This window comes from Sodiomyces alcalophilus (assembly GCF_042370955.1).
Source record: "Sodiomyces alcalophilus JCM 7366 unplaced genomic scaffold ACRALscaffold_2, whole genome shotgun sequence".
Taxonomy (NCBI): domain Eukaryota; kingdom Fungi; phylum Ascomycota; class Sordariomycetes; order Glomerellales; family Plectosphaerellaceae; genus Sodiomyces; species Sodiomyces alcalophilus.
The window spans coordinates 2,642,078-2,654,165 of NW_027263533.1; the positions used below are offsets into that span (position 1 = coordinate 2,642,078).

The following is a 12,088-nucleotide window of genomic DNA, read 5'->3' on the forward strand; positions in this document are numbered from 1 at the left end:
AAACCCGGGAAAATCAGAGCACGTAGACGACTCGTAACTGGCGAATTGCGCTCGTCGTTTTCATCCTTGGCCTCCACCATAAAACGAGGCCGAAAAAAGGACCAGGGCGACGTAGCGACTTACCAGTAGGCTTGTCCCCAAGACCCTTGCCAACGGTGCCGGTCTCCTTGAGGTCGATGTGCCAGTTCTCCGTCTCGCCAGACTGGTTCTTCAGGGTAAAGGCGAAGACGGCCTTGCCCTGCTTGATGGCATTTTTCCGCTCGGCGTCGCTGGAGTTCAGCGCCTCGTTGATGGCGTCAAAGGCGGCCGAGGAGGGGAACTTGTCTACAGAGGAAAGGTGTTAATTCGCCGAGTCGAGAGAATGGGGACAATTCGGTCGCAACTGCTCACCGTTCTTGAGAGACATGGTGTGAAGCTGTTTTTTTTTTTTTTGAAGAAAGTCGGAATGCGGCGACGGTTCACGGGAGATAAGAAGAAGCCAAAGTGTCGTTTAAAGTGTCGTTTTGGGTCTCGGGGCGAAAGGAAGGTGGTAAGCGGAGATTGACAGAAGTGCTGACGGGCGTCGAATGACCGGGGGTTGTGCTAGTTATATGCAAGAACGGAAAACGACAGCGTGGGCTTCTGAAAGCTCGTGGTTCCTCGGAGCCCGAAAGGATTGAGGAAGGTCATCCGTCCTTTTGATCGCTTCTGTCACATGTGAATATGCCTCGGTTTCTGCTTCCGTATGAACCAGTGACGCACTACAGAAACACGGGGAAATCAGGTACATTTCAGTACGAAGTACATGGCGACCGTTAGCGGGAGCGACGGCGGGGAGCCACTGGTCCACTGGCGCGAGAAGACGAGACGCTACCCCATTGTACGGCGTAGTGTAAGGTACGAAGGGATTCGTATCTATCAAGCTACACGAGCTACAGAAGCGATGGGATGGGATGCAACCTGCCTCGAATTCCATGCAGGTCGGAATCTGCTAGTTCGCAGATTGAGTGAAGCAAACGTGGCTGAAGATGAAGGCGGTATCCGTCGGACTTTGGCACTAGTACGTACCGTCCCTATTCCTGGATGAGCCAAGCGCCGGAATCGGAACCATTCCTCCTTCGTGCACGTGCGTGCAAACGTCACACCACGATTGATTACGTACGTCGGTACGGTACGGTACAGTACGCATCACCCGCCGTACTCATCGGTACATGATGTTGATTACCTACAACTTCTGGCTTCAAGACCCGCCTTCCCCTCCCCGCCAACTCCGTCCGACTCCTTCCAGCGATGCGTAACGCCATAAAAACATTCTCCGTTCTATCTCGCAGTCTCCGTCACCCCGCCCACCGATTCGTCCCGTTCCGCACCATGGCGTCCTCCGTCGCTCCACCGTCGCCGGTGCTCAAAAAGCCCGTCAAGCTGGCCTGCATCCAGCTCGCGGCCGGAAGCGACAAGCACGCCAACCTCAAGCACGCGCACGACAAAGTGCTCGAGGCGGGCAAAGCCGGCGCCGGCATCGTCGTTCTGCCAGAGTGCTTCAACTCGCCGTACGGCTGCGACTTTTTCCCCCGCTACGCCGAGACGCTCCTCCCGTCCCCGCCGCCGCGGGACCAGTCCCCCTCGTTCCACGCGCTGTCGACCATGGCCGCCGAGGCCGGCGTGTACCTCGTAGGCGGCTCGATCCCGGAGCGCGACCCGCACGACCCGGACCGCTACTACAACACCAGCCTGACGTTCGACCCGCGCGGCCGGCTGCTGGCGACGCACCGCAAGGTTCACCTCTTCGACATTGACATACCCGGCAAGATTACGTTCCGCGAGTCGGACGTGCTGAGCCCCGGCAACCAGGTCACGGTGGTCGACCTGCCCGAGTACGGCCGCATTGGCGTGGCCATCTGCTACGACGTGCGGTTCCCCGAGCTGGCGGCCATTGCGGCGCGCAGGGGGTGCTTCGCCCTCGTGTACCCGGGGGCCTTCAACCTCACCACGGGGCCCATGCACTGGAAGCTCCTCGCGCAGGGCCGCGCCGTCGATAACCAGGTCTACGTGGCGCTGTGCAGCCCCGCGCGGGACATGGCTGGGCCGTACCAGGCCTGGGGCCACAGCCTGATTGTCGATCCGTTGGCGGAGGTGGTGGTGGAGGCCGAGGAAAAGGAGACGATTGTGGCGTGGGAGCTCGACAATGCCAGGATTGAGGAGGTGCGCCGTAACATCCCGTTGACCACGCAGAGGCGTTTTGACGTGTACCCGGACGTAAGCCAAGGTGATGTCAAGGGGTTACCGTAGAGAATTGCTTCCTGGTCGCAGGATAAATAAATAAAAACTTGAACAAAATTACAACGTAGAGTCTATCTATCGTGACAATTCGTGAATACGACCATACGTGTGATATGATATAGGTACGAAGTACAACGTACATACGATGGACTATTTCGTATGTTCGGACTCCGGGTTCGGGGATCCCGACTCGATTCAGTCGCGGTTTCCGACGGGGCGTGTGGGGTTACAAAGTACAAAGTACAAGTACTCGGTACAATCTTCAGTGCTGTGAGGTAGGTATCGAACCTGTCGTCGCACCGACGTACGGATGATCCAGTACAGTACTTCTCGCTCCAGGGCCGTCTAACTTGCTTCCTTCGACAGACTGTCGTTCCGATTCGTAATCCCTTGTTTGCATTATAAATCACACCTGTCCCGTCTTCAAGTCAATCGTCCCGAGTAAGAAAAATCCTAAATGTGAGCTAATTCATCGTAAGAGACCCGAGGGTATAACATAGAGTGAGTAAGTACCCATACGACAGAGGTATGATTTCTAAGCAAACCCCACCAATGCCGAGTTCGTTCCAGTTCTCCGAGGCCTGGGACCTTTTTATTTCCTTTTTCTTTTTTTTTTCCCGCTTCTTTTTTTTACACTAAATAAATACTCCGCAAATATTAATGACTCTCCACCAACATTTCTCTCTCACAACGCCGATATCTCATTTTCATTCTTTCATAGCGTGAAAAAGACTTGTGCTCCAGCTAAAAAAATTCCTTCCCTCACCTCAGCGCACCAACCACTCAAAAAGCCCGCGGCGCCAAGCTCCCTCCCCGTTGGGTTTGACCTGCACCCTTGACAGCGCGCGTCCGCTTCTTGCGTCATTGAGGACCCCTGCTTTCCAATCGCCAATCATTCTTTCTTCCTTTCCCCCGCTGCTGCGCGGGATGGACAGACATCGTCTCTGTCAGCAGCTTCAAAACACTCCGCCGCTCGTGACCAACGCGTCAATTTGGGTTCTACCGGGGGAATAGGTTACTTTGGCTTGGGACTTTACAGTTTACGCCCTTGCCTTCGGTTCCCGTTTCTGCGGGGTACGAAAAAAGTTGGTCGCCCCTTATTAATTACCTTATAAGGACATCATCGACACGACGGCCTCAGTCTATCCACTGTCCTGGACCTCTGTCTTCAAATTATTCTCGCCTTATAATCACTCTCCGTACATATTTCTAGACAACTTCCCGTCACTTCATCGCCCCGACGGAAGGCTCTCATACCTCATACAACAACACCCGGAACGTCTTTGCCAACGGGACCAGTTCGGCCATCTTCGACAAGTCCACGATAAATCTCTTTTAAAGCTTCACATGATCCTCTCAGTTTTCATTTCTTAACCCAACTTTTATAACCAATCTCCAAGTCGAATCTTGCGACTCGGGCCTACCACCTTAGCCTGTTTTCATTCTCTTCCATCTCAACTCGTACACACTCAGAACCGATAATCCAATATGGGCTTATTGTGAGTGTTCCTCAGATATACTCATGCTCAGCAGCATTAGATGGCACTCCATCTTACTGACCTTTCGCGCCAGAGCATTGGGTACGCCGCTGGAATGGCCAGAGGCGAAAAAGGCCGCCCCTCATGTCCGCGAATGGGGTATTAAGGTCTGTCCTTCATTAAAACCCTCAAACCGCGGGCCTCCCCAACCCTGCACCACCTGTGCCTGTGGCTGACATGCATCGTCTCCGCAGCAACTTCTGGAAATCTGGAACAAGGCCAAGGGAAAAGAGCGAGATGCTATGCTCTGGGGGGATGAGGTACGTGTCGTCCCAAGCCGGAAAACTTTCCCTGTGCTCCCGGTGTCTAATGTTTCTAACATATGCTGCACACTTGTAGATGGAGTACCTCGTCGTCAAATATGCCAAATATGACCCCAAGGTTCGGCTCTCCCTCCGCCAGGCAGAGATTCTCGATGCGTTATCCGAGGGCTCAGACCTGGTCAACGGCGAGGGCGTCCCGGATTTGAACGCCGAAGCTGATCAACGAGACGACGCGGAGCGAGAAGAGCCCGCCGCTAAGAAGAGGCGCCTTCACGGAAACGACCTTAGCTCGGTCCCCGAACCCCCCCATAAGCTCGAAGGCCTCAAGCCAGGCCACCCCATGCCCGTTTTCCACCCCGAGTTTGGCCGTTTCATGCTCGAAGCCACTCCGGGGAAGCCATGGGGTATCGACTTCAAAGAACTCCTAGACGTCGAGCCCGACATGAGGTTGCGACGAAAGATCGCCAAGCGGCACATGCGCCCCGACGAGTTCCCCATCACCCTCACCACCTTCCCCCGTCTCGGATGCCCTGGCGACTTCACAGACCCGTACTACCCACCCTCTGGCCCGCGGCTCCGCTCCCAGTTTGTGCCCGACGAGATCGCCAACCCGCACATCCGCTTCCCCACCCTCGCCGCCAACATCCGCTCGCGCCGCGGCCGGAAAGTCCAGGTAAACGTCCCCATCTTCCAGGACAAGAACACGCCGACCCCGTGGAAGGACCCCACGGTCAACTACGACCTTCACAACTGGCCCGAGGACGACGATGTCCGCAACGGCGCTGCCCCGGATGGTTTCATCCACATGGACGCCATGGCTTTCGGCATGGGAAGCTGCTGCCTCCAGATTACCTTCCAGGCGACGAACATCATCGAGGGCCGGAGGATGTACGACCAGCTCAGCCCGCTCGGTCCCATCCTGCTCGCCCTGACCGCAGCCACCCCGATCTACAAGGGTTTCCTCGCCGACACGGACGTTCGATGGAACCAGATTAGCAGGGCTGTCGATTGCAGGACGCCGGAGGAACTGGGTGAGAAGGTTAGTCTCATTTGTTTCTTTCTTTCCTTTATTTCTTACCCTTCTCCGATTTCGAGCTGACCAATGAAATGAAAGCCGTTGAAAAATGACCGCTGGAGAATCCCCAAGTCACGCTACGCCTCCAACTCGACTTACATCTCCACCGATTCTCGCTTGAGACCCGAGTATCTGGACCCCAACCTCGTGGTCGATGAGGACATCAAGGCGGAGCTCATCGAGGGTGGCATGGACGACCGACTAGCCACTCATTTCGCCCATCTCTTCATCCGCGACCCCATCGTGGTCTTCCAGGAAGACCTCGAGGAGCTTGACCTCAACAAGACGGATCACTTTGAGAACCTACAGTCGACCAACTGGCAGCACATGCGCTTCAAGCCGCCCCCGGCCGACAACAGCATCGGTTGGCGCGTCGAGTTCCGCCCGATGGAGATCCAGGTAACCGACTTTGAGAACGCCGCCTTTGCCGTCTTCATGGTTCTCGTCACTCGAGCCATCCTCTCCTTTGACCTCAACTTTTACATCCCCATCACCAAGGTCGACGAGAACATGGAGCGCGCTCACGCCGTCGATGCCGTCCTGAAACAGCGCTTCTACTTCCGCAAGAACCCTTTCCCTCCCCGGCACACGCATGCCGCCCGCGGTAGCGGCGAAGGCCCGCATGCCAACGGCAACGGAAACGGAAACGGCCACGAGGCAGGTAACCGCAGTGCAAATGGCCATGCCAACCCGGCATCCCGGCCAGGCTCCCGCACGCCAAGTCGTCCCCCGACTCCCGTGGGCCCGGTCGAGGACGAGTACACCGAGATGACAGTCAACGACATCATCAACGGCTGCGCCAACGACACGTGTACATTCCCCGGCCTGATCCCGCTGGTCGAGAGCTACCTCGACGGCGTTAACGTCGACGTCCAGACGCGGTGCGAACTAGACGCGTACCTGCGCCTCATCAGCATGCGGGCTAGCGGGCAGCTCGTCACGGCGGCGCGGTGGATCCGCGACTTTGTGGGCGCACACCCGGAGTATCGGCATGACAGTGTGGTGGGCGAGGCGGTGCAGAAGGACCTCATCGCCGCCGTCATCGCCGTTGGTGAGCGGGAGCTGGAGGGCAAGGGCTTCGCCAACTTGGGCATCCCCGGCCTGGGGAAGCTCCTGGGCAGTTTCCGCGGCGGATGCGGCGAGGAGAAGTGAGCGAGCCTATATGTAGCTTCTTGACGAACACCTCAGCTGTGTTGCCACGGTTTTTGTGAAAACGTGGAAACCACGGGGTTGGCGAGGGATGTATGTCTCAGGGGCGACGGAGGTGTGTGTCCTGCAGGCATATATGGTCTTTTTTGAGTTTGCTTTGCAGAAAAGGGACCCCTTTATTGGCATGGTCCGAGTTCCCACCCACTTCTGTCCGGGAGGATCTCATAGACTTGATTTTAGTTTTCAGCCGCCATTTTTTTCATATGTTTCTATACTTCGTATATTCCGAAAGGGCGCAAGGGCCGATACGATGTCTTGGTCATCTCATGGATTGTCTCTCATTTTTCACATTTCCAAGGGTGCTGATGTTCCCTTGACGGTAAAGTTTTAAGACGGCGTCGATATCCACCCGCCGCTAGGATCTCCATGGTTTTTGACCTACTGTAGTTGCAGTCCACACAGTCCAACAGACCGGTCATAAAGTTCCATAGCTGTGTCAACTGACTCGTGTACAGCACGCACCACACATACACACGCGCACACGCACACGCACTTCGTTGAGCTCGCGTGGGGAGAGAAGAAAAAGGATGGGATGGAGGAGGGGTGAGATAAGTCGTTGTCAGATTCGTCATCGCTTGGCGTGGCTGGGATTGGGTTACTTCGTTGCTTTTTGTCTCGAAGTGATAGAGCGGTGTGAGGAAGTCCGGGTTCCTATGCATAGTATGACCAAAATATCGATTGAAAAGGGCTCATATTTAGATGGGCTTGTTGAGATTTCGCGGGACGACGGCATTATGTATGATCGGATCGTCGGCAGAGAGTATTTGCTCGTTCCGCTGGGCGACGACGAGGCCCAGCTAGAGGGGAAAACCCTGTTGATTACATGGAGAATAGAGAACTGAAAAGCGACCATGATTTCGTGTGTGAGTTCGCCCAGGTCATCTCGTGCGGTCTCAGTCAAAGTCACATTGTCTTGTTCTGGTCTGGTCTGGTCTGGGACGGAAAAGCAATCGAAGATGGCGGTGGATGGGAAGCCCGAGATCAAGTGCCGTCGACGGTATAAGCTCTCAACCCCACCGTCCTCATTCCCGTTGCCGCTCCCTAGCAGCGCGCTGCTAGTCTCATGCTGCCTGCTAACACGGTGATATCACATCGGCGGACTTCTACCCCGGTTACCCTGCACAACGATCGTGTGGTCGGGCGGGTAGCGCATCGAAGCGGCCCGAGGGTTGGTTGGCTGGTGAGTGAGCAACAGCTGTCTCTGGAGAGCCCCGAGACAAGGGATATGAGCCAGCAAAGGGACAAGGCTCGAGAACAAGGGGATGCAAACGTGGCACAAGGCACCGAAACACGGGGTGCCCATGAAGTCAAACGACGAGTACTAAAGGGCAGGGGAGAATCAAGAGATAATTTCACATGAGTCGGTTCATATCACATTGTTACCACATGGTGGGAGATGTGATGCCGAATCTTGCTCCACTATACCCACGCTCGTCATTCCTTTCCGTGGTTGCATCGCTGCTCTCACACTCGTGACGGCGAAAAGCAACGAAGAAAAATGATTAAAGCCAGATGGCTACTGATAGAGGTAGTGCGAGAGAAAATGCAAAGAAAAGAAAAGGAAAAAGAAAAAAAGAGACGAGTGAAGGTGAAGGGGAGAGGATATGAACCCCACCTTCCAGTGATCACCAGCACCTGATTGGGCTCGTTCGTCCGTCCCTTCCCCACTTCCATCCCCTACCCGAGCCCCATACATAGGTACTGTATGTACGTTGTATGTACTGCATATGTACACACATCACCCGGCATTGGGTGTGAAGCAAATGACATAATGATACGTCACGGCGTATCTCCTCTGCGGCAAGATGGGACTATGTGTCTTCCGAGGGAAGTTGGAAAAGAAAGGGAAAAGAAGACATTACAGTGGGTGTACAACGTACATACGCTGTACATACATCACGTGCGGATGATCCATCGTCAATTAATTCCTCGAGAACGGACAACGAAACGTGTAAGGTGGGACCACTCACTCCGGAAGGTCCCCTAGCACTAGGCGTTGGACCCCTGATCGTCGGGAGCGGTCGCGGATCGGGGGAGGGGAGAGCGCGGCCATTCCCTTATTGATTATGTATGTACATACAACGTACAACGTACGTTGTAATGGTAGACCGTACGACCAGGGCTACTTGGGGGGTGAATCGAGATCACACAAACTGACTAATAATGAACTAGCAGGCAATCGATGACTTGAATTAACCCTGATTGGGATAGTTCCCTGGGTCTAATAGTCACTTGGGCAATTACGTAGTGTCCGAAGCGGTCTGTCATACGCTGGCACATCGCATAGGTATTACGGTACGCGTGACAATAAAAGGAGCTAGGCGGCTAGTGATGGCAATAAGCATTTTCCTAAAATAAGCAATAGTAATAGCAGGTAGTTATTCTAGTCGACAAGTAGGATATGAATAGACTGTTGGGTTGATTATAGAATATTTGTATGTACTCAGTACTGAATTCATAACATCTAACGGCTGGGCTTACTTCACAACGTGTACTCCCACGTTGTACAGTACATACCATGTACCCGACCGCGCAGGGTTCTGCCCCCAGCTAGGACTCCGCTTTGACAAGATCGTCGGGTCATTCTATCACCCTGACGCAGATTAAGGGAGGTGGTTAAAAAGAAAATATTCAAGAAAAATCTCCCTGCACGACCAGCCCAGTGCCGACCACATCCATACGTCCGGGTCCTCGATTTACCACGTATTGAGCGGAGTAATATCCAAACGGCCGTGCGCGCCCGTTGCCCGAGCCAGGAGAATACCCAGTCTGTCTCCATAAACTAGTCTCGTCGGGGGAAGCCGCGAGGAGATGAAGAACGACGGCTCGCCGCCGCAAAGGGGTTTTCGCTTCCTGTCCCTTCTCTTGTTCAACATTACACGCACGAATCGTACGAATACGATGCACATGATTTAGTCAGGAGAAGTAAGACCTTTGCCACGGGGATATCCTAGTCTCAAAAGTATGCATTGTACCTAGGTAATCAGACATGCCTTAACCAGACCAGTCGATTGTAGAAATCAGGGTATCATATTTCCATGCCTCAGTTTATGGAACCCTCGCCTCTCTCTACACGCACTAAAAGGAACGCCCCTGCTCTCCCGGAATTAACTGTACAATTAAGAAGAGCTGACCTGTATCGTTCGATCCACCTAGGACCGTAAATACCAACGACGACTTTGGATGTTATAGGGTTAGCTTATTATCTCAACTGCCGGGTGGGTCCGCTGAGTTTCGCTGGGAAAGCAGATCTGATATGTACAATGGCGAATTGACGACGCAAAGCCAATGCCGGGTATGACTATGGGAGTATGAGGTAAGGGCAAATAACGGAGATCAAAAAGGGAAAAGAAAGAAGAAAAGAAAAGAGAAAAAATAACAATGCAGAGGCCCCCATGAAAAGCGGGTGCTTATTTTGTGCCACTGGGACACACACCATCCTCTTCGTTGCGTAACCCCCGGGTCGACAGTATGGGTATCAGGCGTTGTAACTTTTGAAGTATCCTTTGAAATATGTTCGTGTGGAAAAAAACAAACGTGCCGGTCTTGTGCGAGTCCAATGGTAATTCATCAGGAGACACATCGGCCGTCACGGCGATAGCGCGCATGGGTACGTAGCGCTGGTAATCGAATCGCCGTCGATCACGGTCGTGGAGGGCTCTTCGGTCGTATTTGTCTTGCCTCCAGTTGCCGCTTGCGTTCCAGTTTGGCGTAATGTAGGCCGCAGGCATTGCAAAGTGTCCTCGCGCCGTCCGGCCCTCTCCGCCACTCTGGCGTGTCTATTCTGTTACAGCTGTGACATCGCCCTGGAGGTGCAGCTCGCTGTACACACAAGAGTCAGTTCTGCTTGCTCACGGTCTGAACGTTCTCTCAGTGAAACTTACCCCTCGCCTCTTTTTCACTTCGCCCGTGCCGTAGCCGTTGGGCTTGGCGTTTTCGTACATCGGTGGTGGTGCATCTTCTGGTTCGTAACTCTTCGTCTTGCCAGCCAGCCTCGCGCGTTCATTTGTTTCCTGAACAAGATGTCGCACAGCTTCCAGTGAAGATCGAACGTAGTCCGCCGCGTTGAGCATGTCGGTCACTTCGCGCTCCGTCGGCAGACGTTCAGGAATCGGCTGGGCACCATGCTGTTCGGCAGCGATTCTGACCCATCCGTCTGCAAACCCGGCGATGGTCCTGGACGAGCGGGAAATCTGTGGAAAGACTGTTGTTAGAGACACCCGGACTGGAACGACCTGGGCTGCTGTCTCCCGGCTTACCCTGGATAAACATTCTGTGTAGCCCCAGGCATCTAAGGCCCTGTTGAGAGTACGGTCGTGCGGGACACGTGCAGAGGCGTAGTCGGGCTCTTCTGGGTGCGCACCAGGACGCGGGACTTCGTAAGGCGACGGCAGGGACGGGTGCCGTGGCGACGCAGGATAGGAAGGCAGAGGAATTTGTCCCGGCGGCAGGTGAGTCGGGTGGGTATGAGGGTATGCTGCCAGGGGCTGGTGCGCGACAGGGTGTTGTTGCTGTTGCTGTTGTTGTTGTTGATAGGAAATATTATGCTCAACAGACTTGGCGTCTGGCTCCCGGATATGCTCGGCTTTCGTTGGTGGGCTAGGTTGAGGCCCAGAGAAGTTGCTCAGGGGCGGAGGAACTTGCCTCCCAGGCGGGAAAGCGGAGGGCCGAGCGGGGTCGGAGAAGGGAGGAAGGCCTTCTGGCCTGGGAGGGAAGGATGTTGGATGAAGTGCCCGCGGCGAATGATTCTCGGTCGACGGCTCGGATAACTGTCGTGCTGCTGGTCCTGGTCCAAAGGGGGAAGGGAAGCTGTGGGTGGGCCCTGGTAGGCCAGGTTGTGACGGCGGAAATGGACTCGACTTTGCGCCCGAAATGACCTCCGACAAAGAGGAGAGAGAGGGGAGGGGTTGACGATATGGTTGCTCGGCATCCTCAGAGGGACCACGAGGCTCTGTTGAAGACATCATGCCCGGAATGGCGGGCCCAGGTTGATGGGAAGGCGAGTATTGAGGTGGATGAGCGTGGTAGGAATGATTTGGGTTAAGAAGAGTTGCTGTAGCCATGGCCGCACCGTCCCGGTAATAGCTGCCAATGGGCTCCCAAGGTCGTTGGGGTGACTGCGCGTCGCCGGGTCCAAATTTGTCTATATAGGGAGCAATGCTGCTAGCCGGAAGAACCACAAAGCTTTTGTTAATGTGTTGTTGAGGCGAGACCCAATTTGGGAAGAACAGCAAGGAAAAAGAAAAGGAGGAAAGGAAAGAAGAGGAGAAGGAGAAAAAAAAAAAAAGCACCTACTGTATAGGGCAGCGAGGGTCGGCCAGATAAGTATCAAGAGAGGAAAAGCACGCACGTTTGTCTAGCTCCAGGTCCGCCCGCTTAGCTTCCATAGGAGTTTGATTGGGTTTCCGAGCAAGCGAAGGCCGGAGGAGATCTTGTGAACCCCGGGCAAGATCTACAGGACGTCGAGGATCTGACTCGCCGAGAAGCTAAGAGGGCGGAGTTATCGTGACTCGGTGACGGGGACCACAGAGCCGGTGCGTGGGTGCGGCTGGTAGGTGCGATTAGGTACGGATAGTGGGACCAGGCGGAGAAATCGGAGGAGATGACAGGGTCAGGCCTCATGTGAGTACAACGTACATGGTACATGGTACCTTGTAGGCACGTTTGTGTTTGTCCGTGGAGCAGGTCACTCCCACGATTGCTGCGTTGTGGATGGGGTCAAGGGACCACCAAAAACCCCAAAA

The 12,088-nt window shown here is 54.6% G+C and overlaps 4 protein-coding genes across 4 annotated transcripts in view; 2 read left to right on the forward strand and 2 right to left on the reverse strand.

Annotated features, from left to right (window-relative positions):
* ACRALDRAFT_1061320 (uncharacterized protein) overlaps nt 1–701 on the reverse strand; it is a 1,768-nt gene extending 1,067 nt beyond the window's left edge. Inside the window, exons 1-2 of the mRNA XM_071016403.1 lie at nt 391–701; nt 124–324 (exon numbers count right to left, since the gene is read on the reverse strand). Coding sequence (XP_070877101.1) covers nt 124–324; nt 391–406 — 217 coding nt within the window. The 5' untranslated portion in view covers nt 407–701. The remainder of the gene's footprint in view (nt 1–123; nt 325–390) is intronic.
* Nucleotides 702–1,241: 540 nt separating this feature from the next.
* On the forward strand, nt 1,242–2,320 carry ACRALDRAFT_1061321 (uncharacterized protein). The gene has a single exon (XM_071016404.1). The coding sequence runs from the start codon at nt 1,270–1,272 to the stop codon at nt 2,266–2,268; it is 999 nt and encodes a 332-aa protein (XP_070877102.1). The 5' UTR covers nt 1,242–1,269; the 3' UTR covers nt 2,269–2,320.
* Nucleotides 2,321–3,747: 1,427 nt separating this feature from the next.
* Nucleotides 3,748–6,933, forward strand: ACRALDRAFT_1074823 (uncharacterized protein; the record flags this gene model as incomplete). Its single annotated transcript, XM_071018286.1, has 5 exons — nt 3,748–3,758; nt 3,832–3,904; nt 3,992–4,057; nt 4,137–5,099; nt 5,175–6,933. 5 exons carry the CDS (start codon nt 3,748–3,750, stop codon nt 6,285–6,287), a joined length of 2,226 nt encoding a protein of 741 aa, XP_070877103.1. The 3' UTR covers nt 6,288–6,933.
* Nucleotides 6,934–9,227: 2,294 nt separating this feature from the next.
* On the reverse strand, nt 9,228–11,591 carry ACRALDRAFT_2119163 (uncharacterized protein). The gene is made up of 3 exons (XM_071023805.1): nt 10,604–11,591; nt 10,229–10,537; nt 9,228–10,166 (listed from the first exon to the last, which is right to left on the reverse strand). The coding sequence occupies exons 1-3, from the start codon at nt 11,405–11,407 to the stop codon at nt 9,987–9,989; spliced, it is 1,293 nt and encodes a 430-aa protein (XP_070877104.1). The 5' UTR covers nt 11,408–11,591; the 3' UTR covers nt 9,228–9,986.
* Nucleotides 11,592–12,088: the final 497 nt, after the last annotated feature.